The sequence below is a fragment of the Miscanthus floridulus genome, chromosome 5, assembly GCF_019320115.1.
Source record: "Miscanthus floridulus cultivar M001 chromosome 5, ASM1932011v1, whole genome shotgun sequence".
NCBI classification, from domain to species: domain Eukaryota; kingdom Viridiplantae; phylum Streptophyta; class Magnoliopsida; order Poales; family Poaceae; genus Miscanthus; species Miscanthus floridulus.
In genome coordinates this window covers 108,327,524-108,346,843 of record NC_089584.1, presented here as the reverse complement: position 1 = coordinate 108,346,843, position 19,320 = coordinate 108,327,524, and the positions used below count along the sequence as shown (strand labels likewise).

General features: G+C 48.1%; 2 protein-coding genes and 1 pseudogene across 2 annotated transcripts; 1 reads left to right on the top strand and 2 right to left on the bottom strand.

The window, feature by feature from the left end:
* Positions 1 to 176: 176 nt before the first annotated feature.
* On the bottom strand, positions 177 to 5,229 carry LOC136450440 (probable glutamate carboxypeptidase LAMP1). Its single transcript, XM_066450876.1, has 12 exons — positions 4,080 to 5,229; positions 3,920 to 3,987; positions 3,346 to 3,427; positions 3,171 to 3,263; positions 2,919 to 3,071; positions 2,515 to 2,583; positions 2,211 to 2,298; positions 1,881 to 1,964; positions 1,094 to 1,182; positions 855 to 971; positions 629 to 769; positions 177 to 547 (listed from the first exon to the last, which is right to left on the bottom strand). Exons 1-12 carry the CDS (start codon positions 5,091 to 5,093, stop codon positions 365 to 367), a joined length of 2,181 nt encoding a protein of 726 aa, XP_066306973.1. The 5' UTR covers positions 5,094 to 5,229; the 3' UTR covers positions 177 to 364.
* A 4,653-nt stretch (positions 5,230 to 9,882) lies between these two features.
* LOC136452955 (probable pectinesterase 53) lies at positions 9,883 to 13,763 on the top strand. The gene is made up of 5 exons (XM_066453528.1): positions 9,883 to 10,360; positions 10,477 to 10,669; positions 10,760 to 10,966; positions 12,518 to 12,753; positions 13,533 to 13,763. Exons 1-5 carry the CDS (start codon positions 9,963 to 9,965, stop codon positions 13,678 to 13,680), a joined length of 1,182 nt encoding a protein of 393 aa, XP_066309625.1. The 5' UTR covers positions 9,883 to 9,962; the 3' UTR covers positions 13,681 to 13,763.
* A 2,036-nt stretch (positions 13,764 to 15,799) lies between these two features.
* On the bottom strand, positions 15,800 to 18,656 carry LOC136455097 (glycosyltransferase-like KOBITO 1; annotated as a pseudogene).
* Positions 18,657 to 19,320: the final 664 nt, after the last annotated feature.

Here is a 19,320-nt window from a genome sequence, read left to right as displayed (position 1 = left end):
GGGTGGCGGATTGAGTTGTGCACATGCAGCAGGGTACGGCGAGGACAACCCAATACAGACGGAAGGGGGGGGGGGGGGGGGGGGGGGGGGGCGGTCATAGGACAAGTTTAGAGAGTGCAATGTACAATCAGAATAAGGATGAGAACTTGGACAAGTTTGGAGAGCGAAATATGCAATTTACAAGTAACGAGATCAGCATAAGAGCTCGGATATACTTAAGTATTGGCAGTAAAATTTACTCTCTTTTTTCCATATCACATCCACCGCAATACTGTATCAGTCCAGCTACTGTTTTCAAGAAGTTATAGCCAACGGCCAAGGGCCATGTACTACCAGAAAACGGGGCTATTGTAAAAAAAGATACTCAAGTTAGACCTCCACTTAAAACTAGCGCTGCCTGATTTATGACTCGAGAGACCCTGTAAATCTCATGCTGTACAGATTGCCAGGATTCAGAAGTATTTATTTTCTTCGCCCTCTGAATGGCGTCATCAACACCTGGATACACTTGAGCCCCGTAATCGTTGTGCAGTGAAGGTGCGTAAATCTGTGTGATTTCGTTTCCGTGAGTCTGGCAATAACATGAGCTGATGACAGTATTTTCTCAGAACCCACCAAAAGAACTTACAAGGTGTTTGTACCATGGCCGTCCAGACAGTCCTTCCTGGTCTGTGAACGCCCGTTCGGTCATCATCAGCCGGTCATTGATTTCTCTGACCTTCAAGGGATTGTTTCTCCATGGGGCCCAAATTTTCCATGTCTGTAGAGCCTATATAAAAAAATAAAGTAAAAAGTTAAACAAAGTTGAAACCATGGATCAGGCAACAACACGCAGCAATCAGGAGAATAGATACCTTCAATTCAGAATCCACTTTCAGAACTGCCTTTCTGAACACTTCGATTGACTTGTGCAGGGGTGATAAGCTGACAGACATTCCCAGTACTGTTTCACTTATACCTAATGCTCCATTCTGATAACAAGGATCAACTGTCATGATTCTCTAAATTTGGAGTTCTCATTGAAAAATAGAAAGCGAGCAATTCTGAAACAGGTGATCCATAATTTGTTTGAGAGCTCCGAAGGACAGGTTACCTCAAGCTCCGTGACATAATTGCTGTAGTTGAAGGGTAGGATCTCCTCATCTGAGAGCCTAAGAGCAACAAGCCCCCACATGCTCGCAACTAGAAAGGAAACATAAGTTAATTTTAGATGTTGCGATAGACTATCAAACAAAATTTAGCATAATCCACTTTCACTGATCAACTCCGTCAAAGTAAGGATGAAGGATCAAAATCACAAAGGAAATTTCACCCCAACAATTTTATAGGCATGTTTCATTCTATAAAGACAAAGCTTTTTTAACATACTGTGGCTGTACGAAAGAGCTAATAAGTAAACAAGATGTACTCCCTCCGTCCTAAAAAGAATGCAATTCTCACTTGCCGAGAAGTCAAACAATTTTAAGTTTAACCAAACCTATACAAAAATTACTAATATTTGCAATACCAAATAAATATCATTAGATTACTTATGAAAAATATTTTTATAATAAACCTATTTGCACACATAAATATTTATACTATTTTCAATAAACTTTGTCAAACTTTGACTCATCCCAAACTTAGAATTGCATTCCTTTTGAGACAGAGGGAGTATATTACAATCTGACCTAAAGTAGTGTTCTAGAGAAAACTGCGTGCAGAAGTAAAATAGTTCCAGTGTCCTCAAAATGAAAAATGGTTAGAAATGTATCACGTTTCTCCTTCCAGCAGCTGACAAAGCATGCCATGAAATATAGCGTGTAAGTATGTAAACCCAAGGGTCAGACACATCCGTGGCAAAGGTACAAGTCCAAGTCTGTAGGTTGGTGTAAACATACCTGCAACATGCCTCTGGAACAAGGGATCTCCAAACTTTTCCATCCAGATGAAGTCATCATACAAGCTATGATAGACTGCATAGTCTGCAAACAAACAGCACAAAATGGAAAACAAAAATCAATAGGATTCCCTTTTTTGCGTTGTTTCTCTATGAATTGGCTATGCTTCAGAATTATATTGTGAAAGGGAAGATATCTAGTAAAAATAATATTTTATTTGATTAATCTAAAAAATAAAATTTAAAGACGAAGTTAAACAACAGTATAGCAGATCATTTCAAGGAAGGTTGTTAATGAAAGCAAGTATATATACAAGAAAGTAGAACAAACCTGAACCAATCGTCATGTCCACTGATGGAATACCAATGTGTTGAACAAATGCAGAATAATCTGATCCTCCACCTCCTAATCTTTCAATCTTAATGCATACATTTGTCAACAGAACTCTCATTAATTCATAAAAAATCTAAAACTTGCATCTAATGCAGCAAAAGCAACACAGCCTGAACTTGGAACAAAGATGAAACAAAACTAGGTCAATGATTCCCTTTACATGCTAACCACTTGAAATACTGAAAGACGACAAGCTTGTGTTAAGAAAAAGGAATGGCTTTAGCTAACATTAACTACTTACCAAAGGAGAACTGTTAGAAGCCACCCACAGATCATAGAGACTCTGTGTCCCATTGTCTGGATTTTGGACCTTCGTCAATAACAATGAAAACAGAAAATGTTTAGAGAGACAGACTAATTGACTGGTACAAGAAGTCACCATGTGACTTTAGTCATAGTCAGCAGATGTTCATACTAACAGAAACTGTATATCCAAGAAAAACCAATTAAATCACAAATCAAACTGCTAATAGTCAATAATCAATAATTTTTGTTCCTCTGATTGTACTAATTATTGGACTGTACCCTTTACATAACTACAGGATCCATACAATTAAGCCACTTGTACAATTTCTGGTCACATAATGAGTTAAATTCTCTCTGTTAACTCCAAAATTCTGCTATAATTCTTTCAAATTTCTATACCTGCTTACTAGCTTCTTTAAGCAATTCATCAAGTTGAGGAGTTGCAGATGCGTAAAATCCATAACCATCCACCGCAATATCAACATTTAGGTAAGCAACAGTTCTTGAAGTTAGCATTGCCCTGTTCTCCTCAACCCATTCAGTGGATCCTGTCTGCAATGTTCCCCAAAGAAAATTGTATCAAGAAGACATGTCAATTGTTCGTTCAAAAAAACAGGACAGGGTCATGAGCAATTGAGTTTAGAGAGAGACCAATCCATACTCTTCGGCATCCCAGTTGCACAAGATGATGGTTCGTCGAGGTCTCCAGCCCTTCTTTTGCAGCTCAGACAACCGTTGAGCTAGCTACATCTAATGGAAGTTAATACACAAGAAGTCGAGCAAATCTTAATTAGAACATAAAACTGGGTACCCACATATAGCATACCTCAAGCAAGGTTGCTGTCCCACTGTTTGGATCAGCTGCCCCAAATGTCCATGCATCACGGTGATTTCCAAGGATTACATACCTGCATGTTTTACAATGATAATTGCACAGAATTTGTACAGATTTTTTTTAACTTTCAAAGAACGAGATTGGAAAGTGATTAAGTAGTTTGAAATACCATACAAAATCTGTGATATATATTTAGCACTAAGTGGTTCATGGTGACTATTTCATCACTAACCACCCAAAGTTCCGTAAATGATGGTCACCACCCAAAATATAACTCTGCCTCTATAGTATGACTACAAATACTTAGTGTGTGTCAGCACACTGTTTCAATGAAGAAGTGTGTCATACACACTGTTCAAAGAAAAAGTCTCTCACACACTTTAAATTTTACGAGTCACATTTACCTAACGAAGATTGAATTTCGACTCATAGCATATAAGCTGACTCTTGAGGCCACAGACGGATTTGTACTATATATGCTACAGTGCCCCCTTTCCTAAATTGGAGTTTGGATGGGGGTATTGGGGGTAAGGTGATAGTGTTGGTTTGGGGATTTTGATCATACCGATCAGGTTCTTCTCTCCCTTCAATCACCGAAATGACATTCTGAATAGTAACCATCGTCTCATTCCCCTATACACAGAAAACAACAAATAGCAAAAGAAGATTTTATCTGTCCTTTTCCAAGTTTCCATCTACTCCTTTACAGCAAAAGATCCACTTACTATGTAGGTCAGGTTGAGCACTGCCGGGCCGGGCCCAATCCTGTAAGCCGCCGCGCCATCGCCTCCTTGCCAATCCTTTGGCGCCACATCGCCGCCGATGAGCTGTAGTATGGTCTCCCCATCCTTCCAGGACACCGGCAGCGCCGGTATCCCCGGCATGTCATCGGAGCTCATCGCCTCCGCGATGCTCAGGCGCTCGCAGCCCTCCGACGACGGCCACATCGGCGTCGTGGGGTCCCCGACCCCCTTGAACGTGCTACCCACCTGCACGCCTGTCGGCGGCATCCACGGTCCGTCCGGGAAGGCCTTCCCGGCCGCGTAGTCCTTCGCGTCGGTGTATATTACCGCCGCGGCGGCGCCGGCGTCGCGCGCGTTCCTGACGATATCGCCGCGGAACACTTTGCCGTAGCGCGCGACGGCGACCTTTCCGGTGACGTTGATGCCGCGCGCGGCGAGGTAAGCGTAGTCCTCTGCGCGGCCGTAGTTGGCGTAGACGGCCTCGGCGGCGACCGAGCCGGAGGCCGCGTAGGCGAGGAAGGTGGGGACGGCCTCGGCGGAGACCGCGTCGTAGGGGTCGCCTGAGTAGGTTTCCTGCTTCAGAGCGAAGAGCACCGTGTCGCGATCCGGCGCGGAGAGCGAGAGAGCGCGGTGCGCGGGGTAGGAGAGGAGCACGGAGTAGCTCGTGAGGCGGGTGGGAAAGGAGTGGGAGGAGAGCGCGGAGGCGACGTGCGCGGCAGCGAGGGCGTTGGCGCCCGTGCCCGCAAGGTGGGGGCGGATGGTGAGCGCGTGCAGGTGGGCGGCGGCGGTGTCGTTGGAGCCGAGCGAGAGGAGGAGGGACTGGTAGTAGGACGGCGCTGGCGAGAGGTGGAAGAGGAGGTGGTAGGAGGCCGCGAATGCCGCGGCGATGAGGAGCGGGAGCGGGCGGAGCCTCACGGCCACGCGGCGCGGAGCAGGGGGCGGGAGGAGCGCGGCCCGCACCGCGGAGTCATGGACCCCGTCCTGGGGAGGAGGCATGGCGCCGCGTCGTCAGGTAGGGCGACTAGGCGGTGGCGTCGGCGGCTGTACTGTACGCGGCGGAGACGCTGCAGTTACACGAGAGAAGCGGAGGGCACGCCGACTCGCCGAGTCTGGGAGGGTGTCTCCGGCTGTGACTGTGTTAGCGCAGGGTGTGTCGCTGACAGCTTGGGGGCGGGTGAACGTTTTCGTTCGCTATCGTTCGCGGGGTGGGAGTGCGCAGCCGGCAGCGTTCGCGTATCGGATGTTTTCGCCTTTTTATTTTTTTTATTAATATTATATTATATTTATTATAGAAAATAAAAAAACGGCGCGGGCCTAGCCGAGTGGATGGCGACGTGGAGATTCCGACTGCGCCCTTGATTTATTTTCTGAGGTGGGTGGAGCGACGTAGACTGCTGGGAGGGAAAAAAAATTGGGCAGGCTGATTTTCTCTCTTTTCCAACTTTGCCTTCAAGAGCATCGAAGATGTGATTGGGCTTGGGCCGAATGCTTCCTTGCACCAGCCTTTATGGTCAGGATTCTGTGAACTGCACTTCATGGCCTACTGCTCTGCAAAGAGTCGGCACCAGCTCACCTATACAGGAGGGAGACAAAAGAAGCCATATAAGAACTAGTTTGGATACAACGGCCTATTCCACGAGATGATTGATCTAAATATGAGGCCAGATAATCCAAACGTTTCGCGTCATAAAAGGACCTGTTTGTGTCCAATCAACTAAAATTTAGCTAGCTAAAATTTCAAAGCTAAACTTTAACCAACTAAAAGTCCTCTTAGTTAGGACGTATGAATCCTCCAACTAATAGACTCAGCTAAATTTTAGCTAGGTTGAAGTAGCTAAACTTTAGTTGGTCCATTTGGATCACCATCAACTAAATTTAGTCGGCTAAAGTTTAGTCGCCGGAAGGCTGGCAAACATATATAAAAAGACCTGACACCGCTTTGCTACAATCTCCTTATCTGCTCTCGTGAGCCTTGCTCCCCACAACTACGCTTCTGCCTTGGAGGCCGCCAGGGCTCCGGCTGAAGTTGTCCGTTCCGTTCGGAATACCCGATTATTGCGCCATTTCCAGATGTGCCAACAACATAGGAGTAGAAAAGGTCCCAAAGTGCTTAGCTGGGATGTGGCTCGGGTGTTGAAGGTACATAAGTTTCTGAATTTGTCAATCCGCTGCTGTTGTGATGCCAATTGCATTCCAGAAACTACCCGTAGATGCACAACTAAAGATTTTCTCTCACACCATTTCAGCATAAGCGAACAAGTTGGATATGTACTGGGGTCTCATCCAAAGCATGATAGATTTCACAAGTTGCACTGTTGATGACACCTTTCTTCACCAGGTTCGTCCTACACTGAATTCGTCCTTGTGATAGCAGCCAGGCAACGGAGGCGCTTTGTCTTGCCAGACGGAGCCATCGGTTTCAGCGCTTTCCCTGCACGGAACGCGATTTTAAAATGCAAGCGACTGACGTTTACACTGAATTGCTTGCAAACTTCATCGCCATGATGATGATGATGCCCCCATCTCGTTAATGCATGACTGCAGCGCCGCAAACTGACAAGAGGTCGGTTCATGACAGGGGCCCGGCTGGCGGCTTTGATTACGCTAATGATCATCTCCATCGGCTGATCTCGATCGATGACGCATTGACGCGAGAAAGCATGTGAGACCGGCCGACGGCAGCCACCGAATCCACCACTGGTCGCTCGCCTTCTAGACCCGTTACTGGAACGGGAGTGATTGCATGCAAGCTGCCAAGCATGGGTGATCTAGCGTCCCTTTTGCTCTAGTGGACCGCCGACCCCGGCCGGTGATCCTCTGATTCTGATGTCGTACGCGCAGCCGTCACCATCACCACAAGCAAACTCGTGGCTGGTGAGAAGGTCCACTGCCTCACACGAATGATGCCTGGACGGAGACTGTCCTGGCGATTCCTAAAGTTACACGCAGGTACACGCAATGCGAGAGAAAAATATAAGTGAAGGTGGAGTTAGTCAGTGCCTGTGTGCCTGGTTGTTAGTAACTGCTTAAGCAAAAACCAGAGGCCATGCTCTGTTTGCACTCCAAATCACTGACAAAGGCAGGGGAGGTACGGGAACGTGAAGAAATGTTGTTGGTGGCCGATAAAACGGACCTGCATTAACCTGAGTAACTGAACAATCAGGTGCGGTTGGTGGAGCCCAAATCGGAGCTGGAACACAGCTAGCCAAGCCTGCCAGCCATGATGAATGTGCGCGAGATAGCATGGCATCATGCATGCTCGACACGACTACGATGTCTGTCCACAGAGAATTGAGACGGCAGGCATGCAGACGCAGCTGCCTCTTGCAAGGTCGAGCACCGAGCCTAGCGAGACGTAGGACGAGTAGAAAACCACACGCGGCGTGTGGGCACGGACACGTCGCCTCTGTCCTCTTGTCCTAGGCCTCGGCCACGCCACAACCTGTAAAGCCAGCCCCGCGCTTGGCAGCTACCACGGCCGTGATCGCAAAAAGCAGCCGTAGCAGCGCCGGGGCGCTGCCGAAAAAGCAGGCCTGGCCGGCTGGCCGCCGCCCCGCAGACCGCGACATTTCGGTGTTCAGCCCGTAGACGTACGTAGAGGCCGGGTTCACGGAGTCGGGGTCACGGGTAGGGTAGCGGCAGCAGAACGAACAGGGCGACAGATCGGCGAGCTGGACGCATTACAAGGGTGGCGAGGATCAAACAGCGAGGAAGTAGACACTGCCTCGAAGAGGGGGAGACGCATTTGCAATTCTGCATGTGTACATCCGTCATCCGGCTAGAATTTCGTGGACAGATGGGCTACAGAATCTGTTGTAGATAGACCATGAAAAAGGGAAATGTTTATGAAGACTTGGAACAGTGCGTCAGTGCGTGGAGTCGTGGGATCGGCTTGGGTTGCCAAACTTCCTCGTGTGGTGCAGTACTACTACCTTGGCTGGTGCTCGCGCTTCATGCGTTGTTAGAGGGCGCGTACGTGACGGACTTTTGTTTTTCTATTCTTTCCTCTTCTCTCTTTTTAGTTTTTTTTTTCCTATACATTTATTTGCTCCTTCCTTTCTCTGTTGCTGTAATTTTGGTTTTCTATAAAATTTACTAGGGAAATTTGGTTTGTACAAACTTGTTTATACATATTTGTTTGCATAAAAGTTGTTATAGTTTGCTAGAGACCGCGGTAATGGATATCTTCAATGTACTAAGAATGGGTAGGTGTCTTCTAATAGGCTTAGTGCTTAGTATACCATTCAGTTTGAGTTTGTCTTCAAACTTGGTTTTTGCGAGTCTTTAGTCAGCTGAAGGCTGAATCTATAATAATGGATAGTTAGGTGCATAACTCTTGTAGAGGGTGGAGTAAGTATGATGAGAAAAGTTATGCTAACAAATTGCTATAATGAGTTTGTTTGCAAAAGTTATGTATAGAATTTGTGTTGAAAACCCATGTTGGAATATTATGCACAAGTTTATTGCGCTTCAAAGTATAAAGTTGCCGATTGAATTTTGCTAAAGAAGAAAAATCTTAGCTAGGCATCTGGATTAAATTTTGTACCGTGGTTCGAAAAAAAAGGTGACGTTTGGCCCGAGAAGTAGAGTTTAAAGATTTAGCACTGTACCCTTATAAAACATGTGCACACACATCTTACATCTATGAGCACCTTCGAAAGCCTGAGAATTCAACCGACAAATCTTGAGATTGACAAAATCACTCCAAATGTCTTGCTGTCGACGGACAAGTCGTCTATCATTAAAAGAATAATGTTATTACATCCTAGAACAGATCTAAAAAGTACAAGTACCCGTATTAAGTAGGCGACTTGAATCAAGATAGTCAGATAGACAATTTTCACCACAAAAAGTCCAACTAGCCAAGATATGCTTAGCCATAACATAATAATGGTGAGTGGCACTTCAGCTGAATATGATGAGTAGTTGAAATCAATGTACCATCGTTTTTTAGGCATCCGAAGAGTCATGATCATCATGGATTTCATATTGGCCTTAATTCTCATTCATACACCACTTAAATTGGGATGTTTTTATTGCTTCGTTCTTCATATGGACATCTTTTAAAATTATTTTAAATTTTTAGCAGACACGCGCAGGAAATCACTTAATATTAAAAATGAACAATGAGATCACACATTTCCTAAAGAAAGATACAGTGAAACGGCTCACACAAATAATAAGCTTTTGATGCTAAAAAGTGAAAACCCGAAAAGACCAAATGCAATTTGTGCAGCATATATTCATTGTCACCCCTCTCCAAGCATGTAGTGTGAGTTCAAACCCAACGTCACAATAATATACAATAAGGAGATGGATAGGTGCAATCCCAACTAAAACGCAAACGAAATACCCAGAAAGAAAATGACAAACAAGAAAGAATGAAACACGAACACGCACCAAATCGCAAAAGAGAACCTTATCTGCTCCCCTCAAGAAATTTCCTGTCAGCGAGCTAACAATTCTCGTGCGCTCACTAGCTCTGCGCGCAGAAGTCGCCATCACCACCACTGGAAGGGCGGGCTCGACCGCACGAGAACAGCGACGAACACATGCATACGGCGGGCGTCATGCGCCGCTGCGCGCTCGCGGCGTTGGGCGGTGCGCGGCGCCACGCGCCAGGGGCCACACTAGCCAGCGGACCAAACGCAGTTTCGCAGCTCGTGAACCGTGGCGACTCCGTTCCCTTTCTGTTCTCTTCTTGCCTGTGATCGAGCTCCTTTCTTCCTTAAATTCTCCCCCACATCCTCTCCGCCTCCCCCACCACACCACCTCGACACACCTGCCACGGCCCTCCAGCTTCCCCGCTCGCCGCGCAGCTCGGCAGGCCGCAGTACCGCGCGGCGTTGCCGTCGCGGCACCGGAATGGGCGTGCCACGAGCCCGATTCTTGGCCTGCATTGCCGTGGCGGCCATCGTGCTCCTCGCGCCGACGTCGACTTGCGGAGTGGCCGGGCACTCGCGGGGGCTGCGGCCTGGGCGCGGCGCCGGCGCCGGTGCGGGGGAGCCGCCGCCGCCGTTCCCGGTGAACGCGACGCGCGCGGAGATGATCGAGCGGCAGTTCATGGAGTGGGTGCGGTACATGGGCGGCCTCCGGCACAGCACGTTCCAGCACGCGCTCGCCCGCGCGTTCCCCTCCTACTCGCTCGTCGTCGACAAGAACCCGGCATTCGGCGATTTCACGACCATCCAGGCTGCCGTCGACTCGCTCCCGGTCATCAACCTCGTCCGCGTCGTCATCAGGGTCAACGCCGGCACCTACACGTACGTACGCCGCTGGTGTCCCGGCCTTGCGCTTGCTTAGCTACGACTGCGAGTGAGTGGCGTGCCCCCCGGTGGTGACCGCATCGTAATCGTACCCACCTGCTGCCTTGTCGCAGGGAGAAGGTGAGCATCTCGGCGATGCGCGCGTTCATCACCCTGGAGGGCGCCGGCGCGGACAGCACGATCGTGCAGTGGGGCGACACCGCGGACTCGCCGACGGGGCCCAAGGGACGGCCCCTCGGCACGTTCAACTCCGCGTCGTTCGCCGTGAACGCGCAGTACTTCCTCGCAAGGAACATCACGTTCAAGGTACGTAACGTAACCGGCGCCCGTTGCCCTACTACGTAGAGTAGCTTGGTTTGCTCAGCTCAACTCTCTGGCGTTGGGCGGCGGAAACAGAACACGTCGCCGGTGCCGAAGCCGGGGGCGACGGGGAAGCAGGCGGTGGCGCTGCGGGTGTCGGCGGACAACGCGGCGTTCGTGGGGTGCAAGTTCCTGGGCGCGCAGGACACGCTGTATGACCACTCGGGCCGGCACTACTACAAGGAATGCTACATCGAAGGGTCCGTGGACTTCATCTTCGGCAACGCGCTGTCGCTGTACGAGGTACGCACGCACGCCTCCGCTTCTCTTCCTCGACAATCTCTGTGCAAAAACATGCTACATCATGCAGGGGGATTTGTCCTTTGCTCTGCTACTAGGGGTGCAAATCAGTGTTTCAGGATGTTAAAAAACACAAAGCAGAGGCTCCATCTCCAAAACAGAGCATGCTAGTGCGAAGCTTCCAAATATTTCCGAATTATCCGCTTTTTGTTTGGAAGCCTCTGTTCCACGAGAACGAAATTAGATAGATGCTGTTCAGACGATCTTGAGAAGGATAGATGCTGTCTATAAATGCCAGTGATCCGAGGCTTCCGGTGCGCAGGGCTTGTTTGGATTGCGGGAAAAAATACCTGTTTCTATGTTTTTTCTGTAAAATTGAACTGATTTCTATAAAATTCCTACGAGATTTCTGTAAAATTCCTGCATTCCAAACAAACCCTCCGGTGGTCGTTTAGATCGGCGTCCAGGCAACGTTTGCCTAGCTAGGCAGCGCTCCCAAGTCATCCGTTTTCGGTCGCCTGAGGCTTGGAAAAAATGCCTGGCCGTGGCTGGCGACCTGACCCAAACGTGCCCGCAAAGGCTGCCTGGAAGTACCACTGGAGTCACGGCCTAGTTTGATTAGAGCCTTTTCCGTGCCCCTTGACACATGGGTTTTATAGTACCTTGAGGGGCCGTTCGGTTGAAGGGGAACGGGTCCTGGAAATATTTCTGGCTGGATTCGTATTCTAATTTGAATAGACGTTGTCAATTGGAATTATTCCTGGTCAGGTTTCAACTTAACCGAACAGGCCCTGAAGCAATCATCTTCAAACGGGACAAAAGAATACCGAGGGTTTGGTATGTACTGATGACTAGATAAGAGCGTACAAGCCATGAGCTCGTGACTAGCGCACTCCCATCTTTTTTTTAACCCAAAAAAGCACGGGGCTACACCGCTACACATTTGCGGCGTCCCTAACGTGAACCGGTCAATGTATCAAGTTTTTTTTTTTTGAGTGGGGTCAATGTATCAAGTGCCAACGACTCAACAGTGGGCCTCTGAGAAGTGCGAACCCCGGACCGCGGTAACACGTGCTAGCCGAGCCGGTCATTATTTGGGTCCATGTGTTCGCCATTGGCCCCACAAAAACTCTAGCACACAAGAGTACTCCTAGCCTCCTAGCTTTTGTTTCGTGGCCGGCGGCAGACGCCATCGTCAATCGGTCACCAAGCGCCTCTTGCCGGTGTCCGCTTGCGCGGTTGCGTTGCGCCCCAAGCCCCATGACCTGGCGACGGACCCGGCGGCGCTACGCTACACCCACGGGCGGCCGGCATTGCGGCAGCACGACAGCGACGTGCTGCGGCATCTGATGCCTGCATCACGGGCACGGCGAAGATGCGCCGGCCCTACCAAACTTTGTCAGTGCACAACTGAAAGTGCAAACTGATCAGCACCGACCTACGTGGCTACGTACAAGTAGAATCTTGAGCCATGCATGAATCATACTGCTACATACAGTAGGCTTGAACAAGATAAGATTGACGGTTGGCTGGATGCTGATGCTGTTGGTGCAGGACTGCCACGTGCACGCGATCGCGCGGGACTACGGGGCGCTGACGGCGCAGAACCGGCAGAGCATGCTGGAGGACACGGGGTTCTCCTTCGTCAACTGCCGGGTGACGGGGTCCGGCGCGCTCTACCTGGGCCGCGCCTGGGGCACCTTCTCCCGCGTCGTTTTCGCCTACACCTACATGGACAACATCATCATCCCCAACGGGTGGTACAACTGGGGCGACCCCAACCGCGAGCTGTACGTCCCTCCATCCTCGCCTCTCGCCCTCCTTCCATCCTCTGCTCGCGAGATCGACGCAGAAACATCTCACCAAGCATGCTATTGCGCCATTGCCATCTGGGGCTACCGGACGTCAGGCGTGCTCGACGCAACGACGGTAGTGCTCGCGGGCCACGCCATGCTACGAGACCTTCACCGTGTTTGCCTAAGCTACTTTTCCGCCATAAAATATTATTTTTTTCTCATAATATTTCAACGTAAGCTAAATTTCAGCATCAGCGTTAGCGAACAAGGTGCTTTTCAGTTCTGCCAGTATCATCTAACGGACTCCCTGCCTTTTATTGCTTCTTCTGTGCTATGGCAAGCAAACGAAGAGCGCAGCTAGTCAGCTACATTGCACGTATAGACGAGCTAGCTGCTGTAGACTGTACAGTAGGTTCGTGATCGATAAAGGCGTGCACAGCGCAGACAAAGGGAGCAGTCACCGGCTCCATTCCATTCCTGTTCCGGTGAATCATCCGTTCGCACGGGTGGCCGTCCTTCTGATCTCGTTGTGATCGTGGGGGCTTTTCAGATTCGATTCCCGCTGCCCCGCCGGCACAGGCGCACGGGCAAAAGCACAGTCCTATCCTATGCGGCTAGGCTTGTCAACTGTCATGTCAGGATCCCAAATGCCAAAGGCTACCGAAGCTTTTCTGGAATTCGACTCGGGCCACAAGCCCATGACCATTCTACGTACGGCAGAGTTTTTTTGGAACTAAAATAATGCTCGCGTGTTGCTGTTGCCGCTGTTGCAGGACGGTGTTCTACGGGCAGTACAAGTGCACGGGCCCGGGCGCGAGCTATGCCGGCCGGGTGGCGTGGTCGCACGAGCTCACCGACGACGAGGCCAAGCCCTTCATCTCGCTGAGCTTCATCGACGGCACCGAGTGGGTCAGGCTGTAACTGTAAATCTCGCAGTCGCCGCTCACGGTCAAGGCACGCCACACCATGTAAAGAAACAGAGCAAGACTATACAGATTTATTACTTCCCGTTGTCAAATCTCGATGCAGCATCTCTATGGAACGAGCTTTGCCGTGAGTACTGACCGAGTACAACTGCTCTGCCATTTGTCACCGAAAGATAAACGTCAACGTCTGCACGTGCCAGGTCCGTGCGGACTCGGCGAGAAGACAGTCTCTCCATTATCAAATCATCGTCATCTTCCAGCAACACATGATGCTGTTGCCAATTTCATCATAAATATAGCATCCAACTACTATTTCTTCGGTACTAACATTTAACAACAGCAAATTATAATGGTAACAATTAAGGAACATATTTTAATATTACTAAAGGTCTCCAATGAAATTTTCATGTTAATTCTCGCTGCAAGAAAAGATAAATCCTATAATAAAAAGGGCAATACTAGTGCCCTGATTTCTCGACGGACGTCCGCAGCTGCTGCAAGCCCGCGCTAGGCGGGGACAGTCCGCAGCCACGCAACGCTTCATCCCTCCGCTTCCCACATGCATGTATGGCGCCCCAGCAGCTGCAGTAGAAGGTTGTGGTAGGTGACTCACATTGCAACATGCACAACACCCGATTAATTTTTGAAACATCTAGATAAGGCACTTGCATCATGCGTATGAAGAAAGATGAAACACTTAAACACGCGTCTGAAACACTTACGAAAACACCTAAAAACACTTGAAAAAGCCATTGCAAAATATATGCAACATTCTGACAAAACCACTTGCAAACATATGTGTGAAAACATACGCAACATCCAAATAAACATACTTACAACACACGTCTAAAAAGACAGACGAAATATTTAAAATAGACGCTTGCAACATACGTCTGAAAAAATAGATGAAACATTTGAAACAGACGATTGCAACATACGTGTATAAGCATTGCAACATATGCAATATCCCGATCTATTTTTGCAACATCTATACGAAACACTTACAACATACCTCTAAAACATCTGCAACAATTGAAACATACACTTGCAACATAGAAGGGAGATAACGAAGTCGGCCGATTCTGACCATCAGGGTGGGAGCCGGCGGCGTGCGAGCACCACCAACACGGCCGCGCTCGTGGGTGCCCTTGGCTCGGCTAAAGACGACCTGGGGCGCCCCAGCACCTGCGCCCAGCCGCCATTAGCAGGGGCAGCGACGGTGGCCCGCGGCGGCGACGCATCCTGACACTGACAACGCTGGGTTGGGGAAGAGGTCGAGGAGGCACTGCGCGAACTGAGGAAGGAGACGGCTTGGTCGGCTTGGGTGGAGGAAGTAAGCAACGGTGGCGGCACGGTGGTCTGCTGCTGTCAGCGAACATGAGAGGGACCTAGGGATGGGAATGGCGAGACAAAGTAGAGAGATAGAGAGACAGGCGAGGTGGAGTGGAAGGACCCCTGCATCCAGGTATTTCCGAAAAAAATCCCACGAATATATTTATCTACTAGGTAGTGTGCCCGTGCGTTGCTACGGGACAACTAAACTTTTGTACTAAAAACACATGGATCGCACGATAAGATAATAATACTATAAAATTAAATACCAACGTTAAAGTTACAGTTAATCCAAAAAGCAAAGTTTATGAAATTAACAGTCACGGAGAGCGCGGCGTCACAGGCTTACAAACTCTACTTTATAGACATTTCCGTGAGACGCCTAAGATAATGTTTTATATCGGCAGGAAGAAATCTCCGATATCCATTTCTTTCGTGCGCAAATAAATCCACGAATAAGTTCCGTCGCATCTCCATACCATCCTGTACACAGACTCGAGTATATATGTCAATATTAGTGCCTGTCGCATGGGTAATACTGCGTCTCTTGAAAAATCTTCCACAAAAACTTAAAACAAAGTGTTATACTCACCGTATAAATATATATGGCTTTTGGTCTATTCTACGCGCAGCCCGTCCTCGCCCCGCTCCTCCTCCGCCGCCGCGTCAACCTCCACGTCCCGACACCAGCGCCCCGATCCCGTCCCCATGGGCATGGGCGGCTCCGACGCGCCAAGAAGAAACCCTCCTCCGTGGATGTTGCGGAAATGGCTGGCCATCTCCTAGATCACCACGGTCGTCGCGTACGGGTGGTACCGCACGACCCTCTTCTTCGGCGGGAGGAGCTCCGGCGGGACGCCCGTGAGGTCATCCACGTCGCGCTCGCGATGGGTCACGGTCACCGGAACCCCACGCCCGGGTGCCAGGTGATCGACGAATTGCGCCCCGTTCGCTGTCCGGGTACCTCCTGGGGTAAGGAACGCGCGCGCTGGCGCCGCGGAGGCCGGGGGGCCGGGCGGGGGCGTCATCTGGAGGCTGCATGGGGGCGGCAATGGCGGGGGAAAGGAGGGGAAGGGCGGAAGGGAGAAACTAGGAGGGAACGGCAGCAGAGGAGGGAGAGCGAAGTGCGGCGACCGCAGTGGCGGTGGCGTGAGAAGAGGTGGGGTTTTGCGTGGCGACGAAGTTGGTGGGGGAGCAGGGGCCAGAGCATGGCAGATTCTAGAGTTCCCATTGGTCACCCACTCGGTCTCGCCTTGCCTACCCTTTTTCTCACTTCATTTGCACACACAAAAAGGCAGTATAGTTTTTTTTTAAATCACAAACAATTCAGCTATTTCTCCACTAATAAAAAGATCCATTTCTCTGCTAATAAAAACAATTCAAATACATGTTAATAATACAGCAATGACGACCAAACAAGCCTATGTTATCCGTATGCTCAAGGCTGCATGCATCACACATGGTTAAACCCAAGTCAATATACTAAAAATGCCTCTAGAAAGTCATGACAAAGCAGTGGCGCTTTCAGAGAGCTCCAGAAAACCTAGGGGCAACATTGGCGGCATTGCTTCTTCCTGGGCGTCAACCATTTCCAGAATCTTTCTTACGGTTGCCTGCAACTTTTCGTGGCCACCTTCCAGTGTGGACTGACCAGCTGTTTCGTTTAGTTGGATGGCCTCATTTTCAAGACCCATGTTTGATGACTTTATTTTTTACTGTGCTTTCGCTGATGTTATTGCATTGGTAAAGACACCGGATTCCTTGAGGCCACGGATGATAGCCTGCAAAGATTGGGCATAAAATGTAGCAGCAATAAGAAAACAACTTCCACGAGCTGAAAGCCTACAAGATTGAGATCTGGACTAACCATGGGCGCATATATACGTGTTAAGACACCCTTCCTCAAAAGTTTCAAATTGGTGTCTTTATCAGTCCATACAACATGTTCCCGGTACCTAAACAAAGGTAGTCAGACCAATGTGATCTCTCTTAATTTAGGCAGGATAGGGAGGAATGGTTGGTTCTTGGTACACAGAAGGCTAAGGGTGTTACCAGTTCTTCATCTCCTCCTTAGTCGCTGTTGATGCAATTATAAAGGCCTGCCATGACAGAGTACAAGGGAGGATTCATTAGCTCTCCCAGGTTAGTTATCCAGTTAGCTACCCATGCACAATGATACCTAATAAGAGTCATAGTAGTTTCCTTTCTTTTTTTTGTAAAAAGACAGTTATATGGTTCTCTAGCATGGCTGGCTATACATTGTACAATGGAGAATGGACCATGGGAAATATTTATGTGATTAGTATAAGGCACACAAACAAGGTAAAATATTGTGCTTGTGCAATGCCCCATCACCCCTGTATCTGATTCAGACATAACTACATCCACTCATCCACTTTTAGTTAAAAAAAGATATTACATGCATATATTGTGTAAACTGAGATTGTTTCCACCCATGACAGTTTCCACAAGCATTTCTATAGTATAATAAATTATCTAGCCATTTTTCTCCCCATCTCATTCTTTATATCATATCACTTAAATGAAATAAATGTATTATTTCAACATTTCAGCTAGGAAACAGTTATGATGTTGACAAGATGGCCTGTACCCATAGGACAACAATAGATGCTATGCAGATACAACAAAGGGAAGAAAAGATAGCTCACCAAACGGTCAAATTCCAAGATAAAACATCACTTCACATCTTTTTTAGTTGGCTTGCAACCACACCTATCCCTCCTTGAGGTTAGGTCTGAGAACTTTGTGTAGGTGTAATGCAGAGCCTCCTCCAATTTGATTTCACTACAAAAGAAATATATAACTAAACCATCGAGTAGAAATAAACTGTAGTTAGTTGACTGGCCATTTGTTTTAGCAAAAAAAAAAACTCCACATATTGAGATATCTTACTTTGGGGATTTCATGTAATTATACCATCTATGAGCACCATTTGGACACAAATGCTCTTGAACCCTTGCAGCCGATTTCCCATTACCATAAGTAAGGAAGTAGTTTGGATTACCACGTGTTGCTTCTTTGTATAGACCAAAGTATATATCCTTCGGAAGATGATCATAATTTTTCTTAAACATGGAAACCTGCAGGCACAAAACAATATGACTGTATAACAGATGCAAGCTATCAAACACAGACAACGATAATCAGACCATTCCTATTATTTCCTTCAATGCATTAATGAGTAGTTCTGTGCAGTGTTTGCTAAACTATAGTTTTTCTAGACAGTGAGTCGATATCTGGTTATCTACAGGTTGCACTTTGCTTCTCAAGTAAGCCAGTGGATCATCATTAGCATACAGAGCCAATTTTTTCCTTTTTTTTGCATACATGTTACAGATAACAGTAGCTTCTATACCTCAATGAAAGGATCCTTAATGTCATCACGCTCAATGCTGCTCTCCTGGAAAAAAGAAATATATACAATAATCAGATGTGAAGCACGTTACCATATTCAACAAATATGTTACTTGTGTGACTCACATAATTGGGGAAGATAACCATGTCAACATTGTCAGGAACATCTAAAAGCAATCGCCTCAGGGAGTACTCTCGGGCACCAGCTGGGTGAATCAACTCATCAGTATCAAGGTGAATGATCCAATCCATCCCAGCATCCTGTGACAATCAAACATGGGACGTTCACATCAATCTCACGACTAAATACAAGGCCTTTTCAAAGTAAAAATGATAGCTAATAAAATGACTCCATAATTAGCCAAGAACTAAACTAAGAAACTCTTTTTAAGAAATCTGAGACAAAATTGAAACATTTATACAGTCATATTGTAGACAAGTAAATTAGCATATTTTCTATAGCCTGCTACTACTAAGAAGATGGCAAACAACATGAAATCTAGGTGCTCATCAGAGGTGGACCCAGAAAAGCACCCATAATTTTCGCAAAAAACACAAATATCAGAGTTAGTAGTAGAATTAATGCATACATAGTCTTGTGATTAGATCAGATCGAAATACAAATTGCCAAATAGATTAAGCTAGGGTTCGTCTGGTTCTCGGCTTGGCACAACAGGAAGGGAGGAGAAAGGGTGCTTACTTCAACCATACCGCCAAGGGAGCTCGCGCTATCGGGGGATCTCATGCCGCTGCTTGGGGGAGCTCGCGCCGCCGCCGGAGATCTCGGGCCGCCGTTTGGGGGAGCTCGCGCCGTTGCCGGGGGATCTCGCGACACCGCTTGGGGAGCTCATGCCGCCGGTGTTGGGGGTGCTCATAGGAGCCCGATAGAGCTCGGGTACTATGGGCAGGGCGCGGTGGCTCTGAGCAC

What these genes read in the sequence shown, in the direction of transcription:
- LOC136450440 (XM_066450876.1), bottom strand. Translation starts at nt 5,093, where the DNA reads ATGCCTCCTCCCCAGGACGGGGTCCATGACTCCGCGGTGCGGGCCGCG. An exon ending in GGACATGACGATTGGTTCAG is followed by an intron (nt 1,965 to 2,210) that starts GTTTGTTCTACT and finishes GTTTGTTTGCAG; the next exon opens with ACTATGCAGTCTATCATAGC. An exon ending in GGCCATGGTACAAACACCTT is followed by an intron (nt 548 to 628) that starts GTAAGTTCTTTT and finishes GAAATCACACAG; the next exon opens with ATTTACGCACCTTCACTGCA.
- LOC136452955 (XM_066453528.1), top strand. Translation starts at nt 9,963, where the DNA reads ATGGGCGTGCCACGAGCCCGATTCTTGGCCTGCATTGCCGTGGCGGCC. An exon ending in CAAGGAACATCACGTTCAAG is followed by an intron (nt 10,670 to 10,759) that starts GTACGTAACGTA and finishes CGGCGGAAACAG; the next exon opens with AACACGTCGCCGGTGCCGAA. An exon ending in GGCGACCCCAACCGCGAGCT is followed by an intron (nt 12,754 to 13,532) that starts GTACGTCCCTCC and finishes CCGCTGTTGCAG; the next exon opens with GACGGTGTTCTACGGGCAGT.